Source organism: Protopterus annectens, chromosome 4.part0 (assembly GCF_019279795.1).
Source record: "Protopterus annectens isolate FY-2018-M chromosome 4.part0, PAN1.0, whole genome shotgun sequence".
Classification (NCBI taxonomy): Eukaryota; Metazoa; Chordata; order Ceratodontiformes; family Protopteridae; genus Protopterus; species Protopterus annectens.
Genome location: NC_056733.1, coordinates 751,741,088 through 751,765,155, shown reverse-complemented (window position 1 = coordinate 751,765,155; position 24,068 = coordinate 751,741,088). Strand labels below are relative to the sequence as shown.

At 38.7% G+C, this 24,068-nt stretch overlaps 1 protein-coding gene across 3 annotated transcripts in view; it reads right to left on the bottom strand.

Annotated features, from left to right (window-relative positions):
• Positions 1-24,068, bottom strand: part of TANGO2 (transport and golgi organization 2 homolog) — a 1,196,336-nt gene that overhangs the window by 323,120 nt on the left and 849,148 nt on the right. For all 3 annotated transcript variants that reach the window (XM_044068705.1, XM_044068707.1, XM_044068706.1), the window contains one exon: positions 23,563-23,677. In XM_044068705.1, the coding sequence (XP_043924640.1) occupies positions 23,563-23,677 (115 nt within the window). The remainder of the gene's footprint in view (positions 1-23,562; positions 23,678-24,068) is intronic.

Here is a 24,068-nt window from a genome sequence, read left to right as displayed (position 1 = left end):
TTGCAGTGTATATGTTTGTGTTTCTGCATGTCGGTTAAGTGTGGTTCGCGAAGGTGAGTTTTCGCTGAACTGCACTTTTGCTACAGTGGAGTCGGCTTTTTGGTGTTCAATAAAGTGTACTTTCTGTGACGAGAAGTAGACCCACTAATATATATATCATATAACCTAAGCAACATTACACAAATTATTCACTTCCTGCCCCCTTTTTAAGCAACAAACAACTTTATTAAACCATCACTTACAACATAGGCAATCACACATTTAAAGAAATAAAAACAAGACCACACCAACACTATCCTAGTTGCAAGTATTTAATATCACAAACCATACTGACACATTCCCAGTTGCAAACACTATACATCACTTAAAATCCACCCAATCATTTTCAGCAAAACATTACATAGGTCATTTAAGTTCTGCTTCTTTTAATCCTCATTCCTTCCCTGTATGTATTGTTCCCACAATTCCTATTTTTTCCTATGTAGTTTGCTCCTAGCCTTTTCTAAAACTATCAATTACAGTTCTTTTCTCTCATTTACTATAATCACTGCTTCTAGTATTGTTGGTTTAGATTTTGATTTCCATTTTCTAGTAACTGCTTTTTTAGTCGCCACCATAATTAGACACAGCCTTACCATGTATAGGCAATTCCGATTCTGTAATCATAGCTCAGAAAAATCATCTCACTTGTCACATCAATCTGCCCACCCAAACGGCTGACAAATGAACCTTGATAGAGGAGTAAGAAAGGCCATGAGATAGCAACAGACAGTAACTGGCAAATGCTGTAAAACCAGAGAAACGCTAGCCTTAAGTGTGTTTGGTTTGTTTTGTTGGTACCAATGAGAAAACCTTTTTAATTTGCTTATATATGATTTTCTAGTAACAGGCCTTTTTGTAGCCATTAGTACCTGCTGTACATCCTCAGAAAACAGGTGCCTAAAAAGACTCATCCAGGCAGTCAGTTACAGTAGTTTGCAATTAGAATGTATGAAACATTCATGATTTTAGAGTTCCAAGATGGCTACACATTGATCAGCAGCTTAACTTCAGCTCTCCCAGAATGAAAATAGAAATTGAAAAACAACAGCCAGTGATATCAACAGCCTGAGAAAAAATCAGTTACTGACTAGTAAGTACACTGCCTAGAAGCCAGCAAAGAAACAGAGTCTGAAAGAAAATCAACTAGAAAATGTAAGCTACTTGTTAAGAATTTTTTTGGAGCTTTTCTCCCTGGACCTCTGCTGAAAATGGGCTAAAACCCAGTCGGACTTTACTGGTAAACAAATGTGAAATAAATACATAAATAAAAGGTGAAGAGAAAACACATAGTGGGAAGAGCACTGCAGATGTTCAGCAAAAAGCAGTTCAACCTCCGGCTCTAGTGCAAGATATGGCTTCAGGTAATTTAGAGCAAAAAATAAATCAAATGGGCTCACAGCCAAGTAAAATAAACGAAACACTGAAGGAGTATTTTAACTCAAATAACGAAAGGCTGGAAAAATGGAAGAGGCTTTAAACAGATATTCAGATGAGCTGATAAAACTGCAAAAATCAGAGGTTGAAATGAAGAAACTGCTGGCTGAGTATGAGACTGTTCTAGAAGAGATGTTTAAAAATGGTAGAATTAGAGGATACAGCAAGTAGGGGGGAAATCTGAGATTTTCTACTGTACCAGAGAAACTAGACGGAACAGATTGTATTAATATTTTGAAGGCACAAATAAGCAACTGGACTGGTATTCCATAGCAGGAGCTGTTAACTGAAAAGGCACACAGAGTGTATGCTCCAAATCAGACCTCAAGAAAGCAGCCAAGATCTTTATTAGTAAAGATGCATACCTACCAGCCGAACGAGTCGATCCTGACAAAAATGTGGCAAAAGGGCTAAGTATTAAAAGTTGTAGACAGCAGGATGTTTGTGGAAAAGATTATTTACTGTACACCAGGCAGAAGACAAACAGATGTATTCCAGTAAGGAAGAGCAGGCTAATGAGGGACTTCCAAGATGGCTGCACACTGAGTAACAGCTTAAGTCTAGCTCTTATAAAGTGAAAACAGAAACTTAGCAGAAAAAGACAGTGGACCTAGATTTCTTGGTAAATTTGAGTAACTGGCTAGTAAGTGCACTACCTGGATGCCAGGAAAAAAGAAATAAAGAGGACCTGAAGGAAAAATCTGACTGGGAAAAGTACTGTAGCTGTTCAGCAAAAAAGCAGTGTGAACTCCAGACGTGACATCCAGTAATCTAGAGGAAAGTATAAGGCAACTGCACACAGACCTGACTATAATAAATGAAACATTGATGCATTATATCAGCTCAAACAATAAAAGGCTGGAAAAAAACGAAGAAGCTCTAAACAGATACTCAGATAAGGTGATAAAAACTGCAAAACTCAGAGGATGAAATGAAGAAAAAGGCTGGCTGAATGAAAATGCACAAGAGATATTTCAAAAATAATAGAATTAGAGGAAAGAGCACATAGGGGAAACCTGAGATTTTCTGCTGTACTCGAGAAGCTAGAAGGAACAAACTGTATTAATTTTATGAATGCACAAATAAGCAACTGGATCTGTATTCCACAACTGGAATTGTTAATTGAAAGGGCACATCATGTGTACGCTCCAAACCTGGCTATGAGAAAACCTAGACCTTTAATAGTGAATATGCAATCCTACCAGCAGAAGGAGCTGATTCTGACACAACTATGGCAGAAGGACAAAGTACTAAAAGTGGGAGACAGCAGAGTGTTTGTAGAGAATGACTACTCATACACCAGGCAGAAAAGGAGTACGTATTCCACTATTCAAGGAATGTCGAGAAGCAGGCATGAGATTCAAAGTGCTGTACCCAGCTATCTTCAAAATATTTTTCCCTGTAGGAACAAAATATTTTTTTAATGAAGTCTGTGCTGAGGAAGAAATACAAAAGTTTATCCAACAAAAAGTGAGCTGTGAAATGTGGAGATTCTGCTTCTTGTTCGTTTGGTAATAAAGACCACAGAGAGACTGGGCCAGTGAAACCTTTTCCAGTGTTTCAATGGAAAATGCTTGAGAGAGAGAAAATAAAGCACAAGAGTTGACTAGAAGATTCAAGAGCATGTATGGAATGAAGCAGAGACAGTGTTTGGGAGATGGAGATGAACAGGAATAGAACAAGAAAATCTAGAAACATTGGACTTTCTTAAACTTGTAGGGGACTCTAAAGAATATGAACTACTTCATGACATTAATGTTCAGAAAAATACTCATGATAGGGGAAGGGGAGGGAGAATAAGTAAAATGCATTTTTTTATTTAAACAGTGCATGATTTTTTGCATGTTATAAAGTAATTTTTTTCAGTTATTTTTAAGTGCAATAGGGATACCAATGTAAACAGGTGCTCCTGTTTTTTTTTATCTTTCTCCCTTCTTCTCTTTTGCCTTGTTCAATTTTAAGTAATGTGGGTACTACAATGTAAAAACATCTGATTAAAAGAGCATGACAAAAGAAAAAATAGTGTGCTTTTTATCATTCTTGAAGAGGGGAATGACTGGGTTAAGACCATTAGCTTCATCTAATAACATTTTTTAAGAAAAAGCAAATAAAAAAGAATACTAAATATTATAAGGCTTTTTATGGTAAACAGTTCTGTGTCTGGTTCTCATGTCTCTATCAGACAACCTGATAAAAAGAAATGGCTCAAAGAAAATGTTTTCTGAAAGCATTCAAGGCTTTTCCCAGCTGAGACAGCTATACAGATCAGAAAAACAGACAGCACTTAATAGAACCGCAGACTTTACTACATGTCTTAGCATGGATAACCTTTCTTTTAGGTTAGCTCAAATCACTGTGTGTGTGGCTGCCAGATTGGAACATTTGCTCTTATTATGAAGGTAAACTTCACTATTTGAAGATGTATATAGTTATGTGTGTTAGTAATAGGTTTGGGGGCATTGTAGGTGTGTGTGTGTATTTTTGGTTGAGGGTTTTCAATAAAACAAAAAGTTTTGTAAGACGTGACATAGGCTCATCAAATGGAGATGAGAAGAAAAAACTATATAAAATATTAACCTGCCAAACAGTACATGCATGTAACACAAAACCTGGAACTAAACATTTAACAAAAAAGTTGTTATACATAAAAGGTGGAAATGATAATTTCTCAAGAATATGATGCTATCTATAATGTCTTTAAATGTTAATGGTCTCACAGATAAATACAAAAAAGAAAGAGTAGTGAACTATATTAAAAATGTAGAGTGCAAAAAGCTATGCCACAGGAGGCCCACTTGGAAAGAACTGAAGATATGAATTTGATAAAGAAAGGTTTTTAGGATGGTTATTCAGTGGAATACCTGGGGTAAAGGAAGAAGAGTACTTTAATTGTAAGAGGAGCTCTAATAGAAATAGAAGAGGATAAAAAAGACAGTGATGGCATATTTGTAGTACTAAGGGGATACTAGCAAGGGAGGAGGATACCACTGGCATCCATTTATATTACTCTGAAATTTACTATAATAGAGCTAAAGAAAATGCTGGGAGAAATAATCAGCTCTCAGCAAGGACTACTACTTATAGGTTGGGAATGGAATTTGAATTGCAATAGTGAAGATATGTCGGGGGCCCAGAAGAGAAAATATAACAAAGGAGGGTAGATTTTTGAAGAAAGTTATGAAAATATCTGGCATGGAAGACATGAATTCAGTACTACGAGTTTAGATTGAATTTATATATTATTCCTCAAGATACAAAAACTGAGCTAGGCTAGACAGAATTTATATTTTACAGGAACATATATTTAATTGAAGGTCTTAACACACCCAATAATTATTTCAGATCATGTGCCAGTAATAACTAAAATAAAAGCACTGGGTAATGAAATAAAAATGAGACACTGGTGCTTTCCCACCTTTCTGCTGAAAAGAGAAGAATTTAAGGTACGGATAGTGGGAATTATTCAAGAGCTATTAGAGATGCTAGAAATGTGTTCTGAAATATAGCTAGGCAGTGGGATAAAATTAAAGTGGAGTTTAACAATAGGGTAGAATAGAAGAAAGGGAGATATGGTTAAGAGGTAACAAGAATTATTTAAATGGAGTGACAAATGTTAAAGTATTGCAAAATTGGATTAATCTCGCAGAACAAGAAGAGCAACTGCAGAATGCTAAACAGAAAATAAGGGATAATCTTGATAATATACATGAGTTTAGAAAAACTGATGTTAAGCAACTGTTTTTTGATAATAACTCTAGAGCACAAAAACTTTTATCACAATGACTCAGGCAACAGAAAGTAGAAGGGGCTGACACCAAGCTTAGGGAGCCTATAACAAGGAAGTTAACAAGGGATACTACAGAAGTATTAGAAATATTTCAGAAATTCTATGAAGGTCTGTATAAAGCAGAGAATATGGAAATCAAGGTAGGGTACAAATATAAATGTTTATGGAAGAATTAAATACACCAAGGTTAGAGGTAAAGGAGTATCAATTAACAGTTAGAGTAGGAAGAGCAAAGATAAAAATGGCGATGTATTACCAATCTACCGGAAAGTCCCCAGGAATAAGTGGTATTTTTGTTGAAATTTGGAAGCTAGGAGGGAAAAAACTTATAAAGATCTGGAAGGTTTTGTTCAATAGTTTTTTAAGAGGAGAAGTACCAACATCCTGGAAGAAAGCGGCGGTAGCTATAATACCTAAAGAGGGTAAAGATCCATCAGACCCAGCTTCATACAGGCCCATTTCAATACTAAACCATGATTATAAAGTGTTCATGTCTATAATGGCTAAAAGAATCACAAACGTAATGCCAAAATTGATAGATATGGATCAATGTGATTTTGTGGAGGGGAGGCAAACATTTGACATTAACAGAACACTGATGATCCAGACAGAAGCAGAATGTAAGAAAATACCACTGTTGTTGGTGGGTCTTGATGCGGAGAAAGCATTTGAGAGATTAAGCTGGGAGTTTATGATCAGAGCAATGGAATCATTTATATTCCCCAATAAAATTATAAGGTTGATTAGGAGGACATATGAGGAATAGGAGGTGAAAATTAAAGTTGGTGGATCCTCGCTGATAATCTCTGCTTGAGCAGAGGAACCAGGCAGGGGTGTCCTCTCTTCCCTTTGTTATTTCCATTATATTAAGAACCAATGGCAAACAAAACAAGTGACTCAAATTCAAGGATATAATTGGTATGGTAGTCAAAAAAAGCTGGTTTTATTTGCAGATCACATTATTTTACACCTGACAAAACCAGACGTGGACATTACAGTGCTGTGGAACATACTGAGACAGTTTCAAACCTTTTTAAGATACAAAATTAATGAAGGTAAAACAAAGTCAATAGTGGTAATTATGTACCCACATATGAATCAGTTCAGCAATATCCATACTTATGGGGACATGATAAAATGAAATATTTAGGGGTATGGATTAAAAAACTATTCTGGTGTGGCAGCTAAGGATATGTGGGAAGAGACTAAACAAAAGATAATACAAAAACTGGGAAAATGGAAGCTCTGTTATATGGTTATCGATAGTAAGATGCAAGCAGTTAAAATGTATTTATTACTCTTTAGTCTTATAACTTCCATGGTGGTACAGTGGTAGCGTTGTTGCCTCACAGCAAGAAGTTTTCCCGTTCGATTCTCGGCTGGAGTGCGGAGAGTGCCTTCTGTGTGGAGTCTGCATGTCCTCCCCGTGGTTGGTGGGCATTTGAAAGACATGCTTAAATGGGCGTGCCATCGTTGAAGGTTGAATGTCGAGCTGGCAGCTCGGCGTTCGTCAAAATCTACTACCAATCATTAACGGACTGGAGTTCCACTGTGGCGACCCCTAACCGGGAAAAGCCGAAAGACAACAACAACACAAGTCAGGCATATTTTTATCAACCAGAGGAGAAGCTGTGGATAGCAATTAATAAAGAACTGAAGGATTTTATCTGGGAGGGGCAGATGGCAAGAGTCAAACAGGATAAGCTTATTCTTATAATTCAACAGGGCAGACTGGGATTACCCGATATAAAGGGGTATTTTACAGCAACACAGTTAAGGCTCCTATACATAGCACAAGCAGAAAATTACAATTCAAAGTGGAAAGAGATGATGATGATGAAACGGGGGGAAGTTCAGATAACAAGGAGAGACTTGGATTCTGGATGCAGACCTATAAGGAGAATAATAATAATCATACAGAATATAATATTCATAAAGTAGCAGAAGGTCCTCAAAAAACTAATCCAACATGGGAATGGAGAAAGAGATTCTGCCAATAGGGGTTGACTGCAATTAGGGTACAGACAAGAGAGGGCTGGAATTTATTCCAGAAAACTGGCAAAGGAACCAATATATTGGAAGCAAATAACTAAAGAGGGGAAAGGTAACAGAATGGGAAGATGCCAAGAACTTATCTGGATTGCATGTTTGAGACTGCTTTCCCTATCAAGGATTGATATGAGTATAGGCAAAGAGAAAGAAATGGGGGGTCCTAAACAAAATACCAACACTGGCAGAGGTTTTAGCAGAATCGAGAACAGAATTTGCAGTCAAGAAAGGAATAATTAAAATATCACATGATAACTATGAGAATCAATCAGAGGAGGTTAGAAAGGACTGGGAAGAGAGAAACAATGTGGGGATATATGTATGTCTCCCAAATATGTAACAAAGTCTAGAAGATTTAGGATCTTTGTTTGGAAGTGTTTACATAGTATTTTTATACCCCAAGTAGATTCCAAGGAATTTTTCCTCAGGTAGACAGCAAAATGTTGGAAGTGTAATGGGGAAGAAAGAGGTAATTGGGAACATATTTTCTGGGAATGTAATGAGCTGGCAGACTTTAAAGATTTCCTGCAGACTGCTCTGTCAGAGATGCTGGGTGAGCAAATTGGTGTTAATAAGGAAATCATTTTTTGAGCTATGACACAGAATTGGAATTTCATATATATGGTAAGGCCTTGCTGAGTAATTGTGATGGCTACCAAAAAAAGCAGTTACTAGAAAATGGAAATCAAAATATAAACCAACTTTATTAGAAGTAGCAAAGATAATAACAAAGATAAAACAACTGGAATTGTGATCTTTAGAAAACAGTAGGAGCAAATTAAATAGGAAAAATGGGTGATCAATACATGCAGAGGAGAAACGAAAAGAGGGTAGGATTTGAATGAGCTATCTAATGGTTAACTGACAATGATTGGATATATTACAAGTGGTGTACAATGTTTGCACTTACAGTTGTGACGGCATGGTTTGTAATGTACTGCAACTGACATTGTGTCAGTATGGACTGCCCATGCTGTACATGACAATTTAATAAAGATGTTTCTTATTAAAAAAAAAAAAACAGGCTAATGAGGAAATACAAACATTTTTTCAACAGAAAGTGAGCTGTCAAGCTGAGGGGGACTCTACTTCTCATTTTTCTGAAAATAAATCACACAGAGAGACTTTGCCAGTGAAACCTTTTCTATTGTTCCAAAGGAAAATGCTTGAAAAACAAAGAAAAGCACTGGAGTTGACCAAATAAATTGTGTGTACCTTGGAACTGAACCAGAACCTGGTGATAGGAGATGAACAGGAAGACGATCAGTAACATGGAAATTAGCGAATAAATGTGAGACCGCAAAGCATCAATCACATTTGTGAAAGATGACTGTACAAGAATAAATAGATTAGACTTTTGTTTACTTTGTTAAACTTGTGGGGAACTGAAAAGCATTTGCAACCCTTTAAGTCATTAATGTTTTGAAGGACTATGAGGGGTGGAGGAAGAAGGAAAAAGGTAACTGTAAGCAAAACAATTTTTCTTCTTAATAGTATGTCTATGAAACTTGACAATACAAAAATATTTTTAGTTGTTCTTCTATGTGATAAAGCTACTAAAGTAAACAGATGTCTTTTTTCTTCTTCTTTCTTTCTTCTTTTTTGGTATTAAGAAATACAAGCACCACAGTGCAAAAACAGAAGAAAAGCATGTTTAAGTTAACAGGCTGTAATCCTGGGTTGCTGAGGTGAGGGATGGGGTGTAAAAGTTCACATACCTTAATATATGCAAAGCTGACAAGTTTTATCTTACTTTTGCACAGGTGAAAGTCTGGATTAAGATCCCTGGCCTAATCTAAAAACAAGGTTTATGGGGAAACAAGTAAACTTCAGAAAAGCAAATATAATGAAAAGTTTCCCTTTACCAATAAATGTTTCAGCTTGTCTTTCAGGCTGCAGCAAAGCACTACATTTTCTTTTTTCCTCTTGTGTTTCCATGGATACATGCTGATAATAGGGCAATGAAAGACAGAACTTTGGTTTCTTCAAAGCTAAAACTGAATGATTTCTGAAAGCATGCAAACTGTTTTCATATCAGGGGGTAATGAACAGACATCAATTACTGCAAGCAGAACAACAGGTAAATAAATAACACGTCAACACAGTTAAACTCAATTTCAGGTTAAGTAGGAAAGTGTTAGCAGTTGTCTGTTTGGCACAAATCTTCCTATTATGACAGTTAAACAATGCAGAAGGTGTACTGTGTTTAGAAAAAACAAACAGGAACCAAAATATAAAATGCTGCAGAAACTCGAAGCAAGATAACGAACCAGATAAATGAGCAGCCTAGTCCACACCTTAAGTTACCTCCAGGCTGACCACCAATAAAGCTGGCTGAAAACAGTACTCTTTATTAAAAAAAAAATCAAAGGACTTAGTGCTTTCATTCAGAATATTAATCCACATTACATCATTTCCTTAAATAACAGATTCTTAAAGACACAGTATTAAATTATTCAACTTGCTAATAATAATTAATTCAAGAGTTTGCAATGAATTCCTATCCTAAAAAAATTCAATTTTTTATGTACTATATCATATCTGATATACTTCAATAAAATACAATGATAAAAACTAGATTATAAAAATTAAAAAAATGTGTGCTTGTAAACAGATTCTGAATTAATTAAAAAGTCTAAATCACAACATAATTAGACTTATACAGGGGTATATTACTTATGAACAACCTTCAGATATTATTATAACTTATAGCTTTGCTGACTACAATTTTAACACAGAGTTGATGGATACCAATTCATTTAGCCCGGGTAGATTAATGGCATCTAATCAAAGTTGCCATAACAATTTAAATTCTAACCTCGACTCCCAATCACCACCACTTGGGTCAGTTTACACTTTTTCTAGTATACCAAATTTATACTCAAATGTTCCTTTGTAAATAACAGAATGTTTGAAAAGTGCATAATTAGCATTCTTAATCCTAATATCATGAAGGTGTTCATATATCCTTTTTTCCAAAGCATGTTCAGTTTTTCCTACATAAAAAACTCATACCTTTGCTTATAGCTATAAATACTACACCCACCGTTTTACAATTACCTTTGGCTAATTTAATATTACTGTTTAAACTTTTATCTCCAACCAGTAAACAGAGGCATGGTTCACATGCATCACATTTATCAGTCCCAAAACATGTGGAGACAGCCCCAGTTCTTATTGTTCTGTTTCAATAACTGTTTGAAATTAGCTGCCATTTTGAATATAAAAACTGGTTTGGTTCCTAGGATATATTACAGTTATGACCAAACACTTAAAATATTCCAATTCTTATTAATAATATACTTAATTCTATGTGCACACTCAATGTACTCAATGATAGCTCTACTGTAACTCATCATGGATGTAAACATACCATTATTCCCTCTTATCAGAGTATCCAAATTGTCTTCTAAGCCTACCCCAAGGTGTTTGTATTTGTGGCCCCATTCCCTTAAAATTGAATTAATGAAACCCTTTATTCTGCTCAACTTATCCATCCAAATGCAAATGTGTGAAACTGCAAGACTAACTTAACCATGTTTGTAAATTAACATGTATATTACCATGAAAAACTTCATCAGTTCCTTCAACGGGACTGTTACAAACATAATCCGACCCAGTTACAGTACATTGTTGTTCACCATTCAAAGCATTTCCTTTACATCCAGAAGTAGTTGCTCATTGGTTAATATAAGTAATATCCCTAGGAATATTGGTTCCAAACAGATCTTGTGAGGTCAAATTGTTGAACTGTCTTGCTTTGCTGAGTTCCGTCAATATCGAGCCAAATTAAGGTTGGCCTTTGGTAACTAGGCTGTGGTGTCAACAATTTTATCAACTGAGTGAGATTGTTTTTAACAGAATCCATGTTTGCATCAAATTGGTGGATGCTGACAGTTTCATACACAAGGTTAATGTTACCACTTGAAGTATTACCCATATCGGTGACTCCAGATGGCAAAAGTTTACCAAGAACCAAACACAGCAGAAGGCATACAGCATTCAGAAATATATGGAAAACCAACATTTAGTAACTGATATTTAAATTATAATTGTCTTCATCCTATGTGTTACAAAAACAGTTTAATCAAAGGGCAATAAATATGTGCAGCCCGCATGACTTCAAACAAACTGGATGTACATGATGAAGTCAAGAAATCTGAAAATGTTTCTTGAGAGGAGTTATCCTCTTAAGGTTATAAGTAGTATCAGTGATTCAGTTTTAATGGAATGGGGCCACAAATACAAACCCCTTCCTGGGGTAGGTTTAGTAGACAGTGTGGATAACTGATAACAGGGAATGGTAGTATATTTACATTCATGATGAGTTAATAATAGACCCCTTATCTTTGAATATAATGAGTGTGCACATAGAATTAATAATATTATTAATATGAATTTGAATAATGAATGGTCAAAAGAATGGACTTGTATATACTGAATCTGACATGGCCATTACACAGGAATATTCACTTTTCTCCAAGGTATGCTGGTGATGTAGTTGGTATATGTAAGGTCAAGGGCTGTGGGGGTACAGGGGGGGCTTGCCCCTCTACAAAAAAAGCTTAAAAGAGTAGAGCTATATTGGAAATTTGCTCTTTTCTAGGATTTTTGTCTTTTTTACAGCTCATCTGCCCTCAACATTTCAAGTGCCAGCATTTCAATAGGGACCCATATTAGGGCCTTCTTGTCTAGAGTCATGGAACAGAATTTTATCAGTTAATTGACAGGAGCCAAAAAGGTCTACATGAGGAACATCCACACATGGATTAAATCTTGGAAGACCCCTCCCCAATTCAGTTTCCATTAATGTTGGTCTGTCTTATTTCTGTTCAACTTGTCTGCCACACAATTTTTCTGTGATGGAATGTAACATGCCTGTAGAGTGAAAGTGAGATTATGTTGTAAAGCTATACCCAATGTTAAACATGGCTAGCCTGCACAGGGGGTGTATGATCTGATTCCCCTAGTTTGTTTACATACAACATCACTGTGGTATTGTCTGTAACTACTTGAAGATGTCATTCGACCACAGATGATTCAGAGAGTCGACAGTCTTTATAAGGGTTAGCATCACTTTTACATGTTTTTGATCAGCCTTTCTTATTCAAAAGACCCTGCATTGACACTGCCCCCCAAGCAAAGCCTGAAGCATCTGTGGTGACTGACTAATGTAGAGCAGGAGGGAAGAATGGGAGACCTGAATTTTGAGAAATATGATGTCTCTACCAAGTGATTTCTCTTTTCATAAATTCCACAATTGGGATTTGAAAAGACAGTGGGTGGCCCTGGTTCATAGGTTGGTACTAGGCCATCGGCCCTAGGGCCTATGCAAGCCTAGCCATAACAATCCCCTGGATATTTCTTCCCACAATACTTACTTCTCTGAAACCCCGTCTAGCAGGGTGACTGACATGATCCCCGGGGTGAATTTTCTATCTCCCATCCAATCATCAAGGTTCCTTTTGAAGAGGGCCAATGAGGCGCTCTGCTTGACATGTACGGGCAGTCTATTCCAGAGTATGGGGAGTCTCTGGGTCAGGAACCTATCCCTCCAGCATGGTTTGTTCATTGTGATGACAAGGTTTAGATCCCCAGAGCGTGTGGCTCTGAGGGATTGGGATTTCTTTAAGTGGAGCATGTCCAACACCTCAGGGTTTGAGACATGGCCTTGTATGTTAAGCAGAGATCGCCTCTGAGTAGACGATATGCCACAGAGTATAGCTGGAGTTTTTTTAGACGGTCAGCATATGGCATCTGCTTTAGGCCTGTGATTGTTTTAGTGAGGTATTTCTGTGGCCTTTCCAGCTGTTGCAGATGTCTTGTGAGGTACATACCAAACAGGGCATTATACTCTATAATGGGTCTAATGAGGGACGAGTACAGTGGGACAATGACCTCCTTTTTTCTGGATGAAAAGCCCTTAGTGATGAGGTGTGCCACATAGAAGGATTTCCTGACTGTTGCGGCAATGTGGTTATCGAAAGTGAGACCTCTGTCCACCTGTGTCCCTAAGTCACTTATCACACTTTCGATGTTTAGTGTCCTGCCACCTATGTGATAATTCATGGGTACATATTTTTTTCCAAAGGGGATAACTATACATTTCTTGGCATTAAGCTTGAGCCCATGGCTGTGGCACCAGGCATCTGTTTCTGTAAGGCCCTTTTGTAGAACATCCACATCATTTGGTGATTCAATAATGGCTCCCAGTTTGCAGTCATCTGCAAACTTTGTTAGCCAGAGTCCCTTAGTGTTGGCCTGTACTTCAGAGACGTACATGCCAAACAAGAGTGGTCCCAGGACTGAACCCCGAGGTACGCCACTTGTCACTTGTCTGGAGCTGGATTTGGAGTTGGCTACTTTTACAGTCTGGGTTCTGTCAGTAAGCCAGTTGGCAACCCATTGAGTGACACGGGGATTTATGCCCAGCTTAATAAGTTTATCTATGATTCCAGAGTGGGGGATGGTGTCGAAGGCCTTGGCGAGGTCCAGATTGGCTATGTGTACCACCTTACCCTCGTCCACACCTCTGGAGACTGATTTGAAGAAGTCAATCAGATTCAGGAGACAAGATCGGCCCTTCACAAACCCAAACTGGGTGGGGTCCAGTGTTTGAAGGTTGCTAATGTCTTTGTTTATAAGTTGCATGATAATGCATTCCATGCCCTTGCAGATCAGGCTCGTCAGACTGATGGGACGGTAGTTCCCGGGATGCAAGGTGGATCCTCCCTTGTGGAGTGGGATAACTGTAGCTGTGCGCAACTCAGTGGGCACGAAGCCTGAGGTGAGGCTATGTTTAAGCATGACACTTAGGTGAGGTGCCAGTTCATTTTGGAGTTCATGTAGTACACAGGCTGGGATGTCATCTGGTCCCATAGATGCTGTATTCTTAGCTTTGGAGAGTGCGGTTTCTACCTGTGTGGCCGTGATTATCGGAATTTGGCAATCTTTTGGTATTGAGATGGGGTGAGAGGGGGGTGAAACTGGCACTAAATCAATCTGCCAGGATATTGGCAATATCCTTGGGATCAGTATATTTAATGCCATTCTGTTGTAGCTCAGAGCAAATCTGAGCATTGCCATTTAGATTCTTGGCATAACTAGGGAATGCCTTGTGGTTGTTGTGAAATTAAAAATAAGAGGACATCACGTCTGTTAAAGGTAATAACGATTCTTTATTCTTTATTTTACTTGTACAAGGAGACACCAATACTCAGATGCAGTAGAAAATGTCTGACTAATACTGTTTTTGCTCTTGCTTTTATAGTGAGCTCTGTACACAAAACACAGGAAATCTAACCAGGCCAACTGTCAACTTGAGCATTGCATAGATAAGCAACTTTAAGCTTCATCAAACATGAACTTGTATTCCACCCACAGGTCTAACAGGTGTTAGACCCAAACGGTTCTGCTTTAGACAAACATAACCTATATCAAATGTCAAGCACAAGCTGATTTTCACATTTACTGTTTTGCTAGGCTGCTTCTAATCTAGGTCAAACCTCAAATTTATCAACACAGTTTGTTCTTCTTGTAGGTTAACACCTTAAGTTTTTGCACGTACTTCACATTAGCAAGCCTACACATGCATATGTCAAACAGAATGAAAGCTGTTATTAAGCAAAATATTATTACAGTTGTCTTTGGAATCTTTGGCAATTTTATTTTCGTAACTAGCTTTTGAGGATTTTTATGAGGGATCTCAGCTTCTTACTGAGGCTGGTGAGGGAGTTTTGTGCATCCTGGGATTTTCCCCTTTTCTGCAACAGGTTCTTCCTTCTGTTGTATAGTTTGTTTATAGGAAAGGACAACCAGATTGGCTTCCTTTTTTTGGAGAAGAGCATCTTGGTTCTATTTGGGATGGCACGATTCATGCACGAATGGATGTGCTCGTACAGTGCCTTAGTGTAGGATTCTGCAGTCGAACTTCCAGATCCCGTCTGTGTGGGTGTTGTGAAGTTTGTCACTTCTGACATCAGTAGCGTGAAGTTGGCTTTGGAGAAGTTTTTTAAGGAGGTTTCCTTACTGGGGGGTGGGGTGGGATGTGGATGTCAAAGGTGATTTGCTTATGGTCAGACCTGACCAATGAGGGGGTGACCACTGGTGTGGAGCATCTATCTCCCATGTTGGTAATGACCAGGTCTAGGATATTGGAGCCCCTGGTGGGACAATGGATTAGTTGATCCAGGGCGTTGGAATTTATGAATTCCAAGAACCGTTGGGAAAAGGAGTTGGTACCTGAGTAGTTTTCCCAATTAATGGCAGGGTAGTTTGGTTGTATCTTAATATTTTCTAGTATGCTTAGAAAGGTGTAGTGAGAATCTTGGGGCATGGTGGGGGATCTATAGCAAGCTACAATTTGGATTGCGGTCTTACCTAGTGTTAGTTGCACCTGGAGAATTTCAGATGCATTGTGTTGGGCAACTAGCCTGGAGGTGTGAATATCCTTGGTGAATATGGACACTCCTCCACCTTTAGTGTTTTGGTCTTGGTTTTGTGGCCAAAAAGTGTGGTAAGAATTGTAGCCTGGTATTGCAGGGGTGCTCTCTAGAGCCTTGAACCAGGTCTCAGTTACTGCACAGATATCGATGTTCTCCATTTTTAGGAGTGCTTCGAGAGAGTGCATTTTGAGGTTTAGACTTCTAGCATTGAGTACCATTACCTTCAGATTTTACATGCTTGTATCTGTTATAGTGGTGGTTTTATCCTTTGAACCTTGTCTAAAAAAGGCACTATAGGGGTGGCAAGAGCTTTAGCCAGTAGCCTGAATCCCAGGGGTGACAAGTGCAGACCATCTCTGGCAAAGCATTATGGTTTGTCGATCATGTCTTCCCAGGCAGACAGATACTGGATCCCCTTTGAATGACATCAGAAGCTTAGCCAATTGTTGAAGGCAATCATTTTGTCCTTATACTTTTGTATCATTCTGGGCGAAGGCAGGATGCTACTCAGGGCTAGGGTCACATGATCCAAGAGCTCTTCCATGTCTATTTTTATGTAGTCCAGGGAGGTACGTCTCAAGTCATTCACTCCAGCATGGACAATGACAGAGTTGTATTTGTACTTGTTGTGGAGTGAAGTGCATGCGTTATGTGGCGGATCCTGGCACCTGACAGGCAGCTGACTGTAATTTTCTCCTTGTTCAGCCTGGTGAGTGGGACATCAGTGTGCCTGACTATAGAGTCACCTATGATTAAAGTGTTGGGTACACTGTCTTGCCTTAGGGGCTGTTGTTGGGTGGCACACTGGTGTTGTGAGCTATGTGTCACTTTGGTTGTGACTGGTGTTTGTTTGCGTTTCGGCTTTGGAGGTCCTTGTTGCTTGGGCAGGTTAATGTTAAGGGCCTCCGCATATGTGGGTTTAGTGTTACTATGTGTGGGTATTGATAGTGTGGGTTTTGAAGGGCTATGAGTTGCTTGAGGTGTAATGCAGGTGTTAACCTTCTCCTCTTGACTGTCTAGCACAATCTTGGCCGGAGAGAGCTTTGCTTCCAGTTTGGCTATGTAAGTGCATCTCTTGCAGGTTGTAGTGTAGGGTGGTAGGAGAGGATTGTCGGTGTACATGAGGCAGTTGCCGCACTGCCCCAGTATGCCCAGATTCACCTGGTGGACAGGAGCAATCACCGGAAGTTGACCCTTGGACATGCCTGTTTAGGTGCTTTTTTGTAAAGTTTAAGAGCTGTTTTCCCTTACCTTTGCAAGGTACTTTGCAATTATAGGCTGTTTAGTGCCTATGATTAATTTCTCCTTATTGACAAGGAAAGCGGAGTGCTTGAATCAGTTTCAGGCTTCCTAGTGCTTTCTTGTAAAGTTTAAGAGCTGTTTTCCCTTACCTTTGCAAAGGTACTTTGCAATTATAGGCTGTTTAGTGCCTATGATTAATTTCTCCTTATTGACAAGGAAAGCGGAGTGCTTGAATCAGTTTCAGGCTTCCTAGTGCTTTCCAACAGGTTCTAGAGTAAGTGCTTGTCACAGGGGTTCAGATTTTAGTGCTACTACTGAGAAACCAGCTAGTTCTAAGGGAAAATTTGAAGAGCAGACTTTTTGGCACCTGGAATACTTTAATTGTAGCCTCGCAGTGCTGCACGATGTGAAAAATGTGCAAACACATGCATTTTTAAGCCAGAAAGTTGGAAGGGATAGAAATCAGCCCAAAAAAGCTAATAAAATTACAATTTCAGAGCTGGAAACCACCCCTCTAGCGTTAGATAGGCAGTACAACGCTCACCATTCCCACTGGTAAGCAGTAGGACTTCCCTCTACCACAGGAAGGTCTGGATAGCTCTGAGCACAGAAAAAGTCATGAGACAAGCAAAGCCTGGGATATGGACTGGCTAGAAAAGGTGTGAAACGAGCAAACAAGATAGTATTTTTTTTGTTGAAACAGGCTAAGCAATGCAATAATACAGTAAATAAACACAGAAAAGGCTAACACACTTGAGTGTATAGTCCTAAACAGTAAATGCAATTAAAACTCTACAAGATTAGCAATTTAAAACTTTTTAAATGAAGTAAGGCAAGTGCACAACTGAAAAACGATTTAAGAGGCAGTAACACAGCAGAATAAGTAGCTAGTCTACATATACAGAGAAGTCTATATATACAGAAAAGCAGCTAAAACACACAAACACTTCAGATGCAGTGCAACCTAGAGCACTTGAGTTGTAGCAATATTAAGGCAATTACAGTTATAATAAATGCTCTAAAATATACTCTATATTTCCAAAATGTTTAAGAAGCACAGTCAGAACACAAGGAGATTCAGGCAAAAAAAATTTTTTTTTTTTGAAAGGGAAAAAGGAGAAACAGAAGGCGTTATCAAATGTTCTCTCTGTATTGGGTAGAAAGATGGTTAATTCAAAAAGAAACAAGAACACTGTAGCCTGGGCCAGATGGGAGTTATCACAATGATCTTTGGTAAATCTTTCTGAATCTTCCGAAGTACCCAGGAAATCAGTGAAAATGGTAGAAAAGCATAAGGAAATTTCCTGTCCAACTGGGATTTGAAAAGAAAATGGGTGTTGATCCTAAATGACTGGAAAATTAGCATACTAGTGCCAGACTACAAGAACAGAGGGGACATCCACAACAATGGCAGTACAGAGGTATCAGACTCCTGTCACACTGCATGAATGTTCTGGAGAGGCTGACTGACATACAAATATGCAGAGTAGTAAAAATTAGACAGGAGATGAGCAGCTGGGATTCAGATGAGGATGCAGCACAACTGACCCAATATTTACAGTGAGACATACAGTTGAGAAGAAGTTACTGGAGAGGAAAGAGTTCAGCTGGGCATTCCTAGACTTAAAGAAAACATATGACAAGGTCCCAAGAAAACTGATTTGGGCAGTCCTGTCAAGTTTCAAAGTCCGAAAAACATTGGTAGAATTAGTGCAGGCTATGTACAAGAACCCAATGACTCAAGTATTAGCAGTGTTTAGTCTAACATAGGTAATCCCAGTAGGACTGGGTGTGCATCAGGGTTCAGTTCTGAACCTGCTGCTGTTCATACTGGTGATGGAATACATTAGCAAACAGGTTGGAGGGGACAGATCAACAAAGCTGCTGTATGCAGATGATGTGGCATTACAGGCAGACTCTGAGCAAGAACTTCAGTAAAAGGATAATGGAACGGAATGCAAAATTCAAGGCAAATGGGATGAAACAGAGTATAGATAATATAGTTGTAATGGCAGCAAATGGGGAAAATCAGAAGAAGCTGAGAATTTAGATACAAGGGAAAATAGCGGAATAGGTTACCAGCTTCAAGTATCTGGGAGGGTGGTTGAGCAGAAGGAAAGTCTGAACAAAGAGGTCAAAGCTACAATGACAGGAAGTGCAGCCAAACAGCACAGACTGTCAGAGGTACTGTATGACAGAAGAATGCCAAAGAAGCTGAAAAGTAAGGTATATGAAAGAGTGGTGTGACTAGTACTACTGTACAGTAGTACAAAAACCTGGGCAGTAAAGGTAGGACTGTTGAGGAAGCTAAAGGTGATGGAGATGAAGTGCCTGAGATGGGTGGTAGGATGCATACTGTGGAGGAAGCTAAAGGTGATGGAGATAAAGTGTACGAGATGGGTGGTAGGATGCATAGTGTAGGACATATGGAGAAATGAGGACATCAGAGCAGAAGTCAAAGTAACTCCAATTGCAGAGAAGGTCAAAGAAAACAGATTACTGTGTTTCAGGTACATGTGCAGTAAAGCAGAAGACAAACTGGTGAAAAAGATTTGAGACTCACAGGAAAAAGAAAAAAAAAAAACAAGGGCATCCAGCCAAAAGGTGGATGGATTCTGTGAGAGAAGACCAGTGACAGTCAGGCATGACTGTCAAATAAGGTAGGAGAGTGGCATTTGGTCACGACAGATGGAGACAGCTTACACAACATCCCATCCCACCATGTAGAAAATGGTAAAAAGTTGACTTGACAATGACAAATGGATGTTGATACTGCAACAAAAGAAATTTCAAACACCACTGTATCTTATCTCATGTGGAATCTTGCAAGAGGTATCATGAGAATTATGGAAGCCATAAAAATATCCCTTATCTAGTCATTCTGACTTGTTTAACTGTTCTTTGTTCAGGGAGGTTCCTGCTTTCTTTTTGGAACCTCCCTGCCCCTGCTTTTAAAATGTCTGCTTAAACTATTTATTTTATTTCTTGCAAAAATTAGATGAGGGAGTACAGAATCGGACGGAAAGATGCAGTGTCCTTCTCTCACCCCACATTCTAATAACTTCTGCAGCAGAGGGTCCAAAAACTAAATCTCTATCCAGGGTAGAATTCAAAATGTCATTTTTAACATCTTCTGCAAAGTTATGAGAATGCATATACACAAACCTTCCTTAAAACAGTACTAGTCGCAGAAGCCATGGAAACAGTATCTACAGTGTCAAAGACATTTCAAACAACGGATGTTGATTTGAGAAACAGAAGAAACTATACTACATAAAGCAATTTTTTTCCCTCACAATAGGAATCAGAAGCCCAAACATTCCTCATACTTCAATAATTATACAGGATAAACTTTAACATATAAACCCAATAGTTCAGAATTCTAAAAATCAATGTTGCAAAAGCATGCACTTTTTTAAAAAGCTTTGCCATCCTATTCAGAAGGAGAAAGATTAGAATTAACAGTAGGTTTGCTGTCAGAGAAACCATGTGACAAGTATATCCTCTAATAATGACAGCACTGGAGGATGGGTGAAGGTTTTGGAAATTCCAGTTGTAGCAAATCATATTTTCTAAGGGGCTGAGAAGCCTCAGAATTCTCCTTCGGTAAACAATGGTTCAGTCTGCAAAGGGTCTCAGAGAAACAGATTCTCTCACAGGGAGAATCAGATACCACACACTCCTCAGAATCTGAATCAGAAACATGAGGCTATAACTCTGCATCTGTCCCATCACACTCCCCTACAGATTCCAGTTCTTGAAGCACTTCAGGGAAAGAAGAATCCCTTTTATTTTATCCAGAAGCCAGTTTACAAAAAGGGACAGCAGCCAGTACAAGACCCTGATCCAAACCCAATAAATTAATCTTCTCCACACTAACTGATACAGGAGAAGCTAAATGTTTAGTTTTCTGTCTATTTTGAGTAACAAGGATGGGTACAAGATTCTGGCTAAGCACGTGCATATCAATTTCCCTTCTCTAATAACAGACAAGAGTAGCTGTCCCTTGTCAACTGAGGGGATCCAACAGCTGTAAAGGATTGACTAAGCCCCGGTCCATGGTGCTATATGGACACCACAGGGATCTGAAGGAAGAGATGAGTGTTTCAGGAACAAGCTTTAGCCACAACAGAGTTATCCACCTTTATATGAGACAAACTGCCAGCCAGCTGTGGTGGCAAAAGTTACTTAAGAATCTTATTCATTCTGTGGCTGGAAGAAGGTCTGACTGAAGGACTGGATGTTTTTTTTTTTAGCCAAAGTCAAAAAGAAAATAATGCTCGTTTCCTAGGGAAACTTAACAATACCCAGTAAAAAAGGAAAGTAGCAAAAAAATTACTTTTCCCCATAAAAACAAATAAAAATATTAACACTTTCCCTATCTCCAAAATGTAAAATAAACAGAGTTTCTTCACAGAGAAAGCAGTTTTAAACAACTTTTTACCACAAAAGTAAAAACAGGCACTCCCATTTAAAAGTACGTAAAAGCCACGTGTCAATCAGGGATACTTTTGCCTACCTTAAAAGTATATATTTCTCACAAAAAGTTAGTTTAAACAAGATTAAAAATAACGTGGAAGCTTTTTTCCCTGAAAAGAGCTCATCTGCCCAGCAATGGAACATCATCGGCAGACTGTCAATCCTTGAAAGCGAACCGCAGTGTGCTATTCTTGGTTTACAGGAAAGCTCTGAAGTGCTTTGCATCCAAACCGGTCTTTTACTCAGCTCATGCAGTCTTTGTCCATGGAAGATGCCCAGAAGCTATGAAAGCTGTCTGGCTGTTACATCCTATGCAGACTACAACCCACATGGCAGCACTGATCAATATAAAGAACGTCATCTTGTTCTTCCTCCAGTGTGCCAGTCAAAGTGGGGCTGTAAAAGAACAAGAGGGACTTGGAATAAATACATCAAGAAAAAGTCACTAAGATAATACTTAACATTTAACATTTTATATTAGCTGCTCCAATGGCATACCAGGATAAAGCACTGACTAATCAGAGGAGTCTTGGATTAGCTGCTCAGGCACTTGAAGAGCAAGCAGGAGGGAATAAGCACGACTATCCTGGGGAGGGGGGATGGGACATGCCTGATGGTGGGCAGCTGCTATGAGTGGAGGCCAGGCTAGACCATGTGGGTGGGCTTAGAGGCATCAATACCCCTTGAGCATGGGAAGGAGGCATCCCAGAAGCCATGTCTCATGGCAAGCATAGACTCAGATGTTGAGATTAACACACAGGTTCAGAAAGAGCTACCAGGAGAAAAGTAAAGAACTTTTTGAGGGGCTATGGCAGCTCACTGATTCTAATGGTAGCAAACATAGTCTAATTCACTGCTGATCATTAGGCTCAAAAGAGGGAGTGTGAGGCAGCAGTCAGAATGCATCTGCTTTCTCCCGGTCTGCAGTCAAAGAATGCAGTGCTGCAGCTTCAAGCTCCAGAAGGGCTGGGGTATGTAGTGATGCCTGGGGAAGTGGCCATGGGGCTGGACAATGTCATATGGGAGGTGTCACACCACTGAGGAAGCTCAGCCCAACAGGTTCTTGCCTTAAAGGTAACACTTTTTTTTACAACTTAGAGCTAAGGGTACATTTGCTCCAGCAAATGTAAAAGGTAATCAAGGAAAAAAAATGAATATCTTGGTTAGGAACAGAAAGGTTTTTGTGTTTTTTGGGGATGCGTTTTTATGTATTAAAGACTGAATAATTTGAAAGATAATGTTCATTAAACATGTGTCAAGTTTATGAAGATAAATAAGAGGGGCACATTTATTTGATTTTTTTATTAATTCATTCATTTACACATATGTGTTGACTGGGTAACCATAGTTCAACCTAATTAGAAAAAGCTACTCCTCAATTAATTTGGCATAAACACATGCCCACATAGAATGTTTCACAAGTGTGAAGCATTTACATAATTCTATGGTCATCCAAAAATAACATCATAAGAGACATCCTAAAAAAGCTGTACAGCTTACCAGGACATCTAAAATAGGTCATGTGGAAGAAGTATCCAAAGTCAAATTTCAAACTGGCCAACAGGCTCTACTGTGTGTATAACATGGGCTGCACAGGTCAGTGGCAACTTGAACATATAAAGCTTCCCATTTTTGTACCTAATGAAAATTAGGTAGTGATGACTAGATACTTTTATACAAATTTCATGCTTACTTCTTGTCTTCTGTCACTGAATGTCTTCACCTCCCCAACACATAGTGCTACAGATGAAGCAAGCATAATCAGGCAGTGAAACTCTCCATTCTCCCAAATGGCAGAGTGCACCGGACACACAATCTGCTTTTTCCTGGCTGCCCAATGATTAAGCATATGCATCAATATTTACGTCACCAATATACTGAAATGGAATGCATCTATTACATGAATTTCAGAGTTTCTAAGCTTTCACAGTTACAAAGCACTGATGCTCCTAAAAGTCGTTTTTGTTTCACTCCTGCAAGACAAATCTGTATCAGTTGCAGAATGGTGCATTTTTTCAAATATTTGATACAACCTTGCCTTTATTTGCCTTACTTTCAGCATTTTGGTGCTTTAGTAAAACTTACTTGAAATCTGCAGCTAGCAAATTGAATCCATTGTAAAGGTGTCCCTCTGAAGAAAGTTTCTTCAAGTAGGAAAAGCTATCCAAATTTGAAGTTAAGAAATTAGATACAAGGCTACCTGGAGAAGAAAAAGAACACTTTAAGAAAAAAAGACAAGTCTTGGGGGGAAAAACAAGTTGTTTAAACTCAGTGATAACATGATTTGGTTACTGACTAATAAGGAGCTCTGTAGCCCTCTTTCTGAAAGCATTACCTCTGCAAGTTTATCCTGCTGCTGTGGCATCCCACTGTTTCTCAGTTTTTATAACCAGCTTTTTGCCCCAACTTCCTAATCCCAACAAGAACATTCACGGGGCAAATCAGGATCTGAAAATGATCAACTTCCTTTTGAACAAATACATCCCTTATGGTGTTTCAGTTTTTTCTCTTATAAGGAGTCCACATTTGATCCAAACAATACTCCAGACAACTACAGAAACTGCTTAGTCTGCAGAAGCTCACACCAGTCC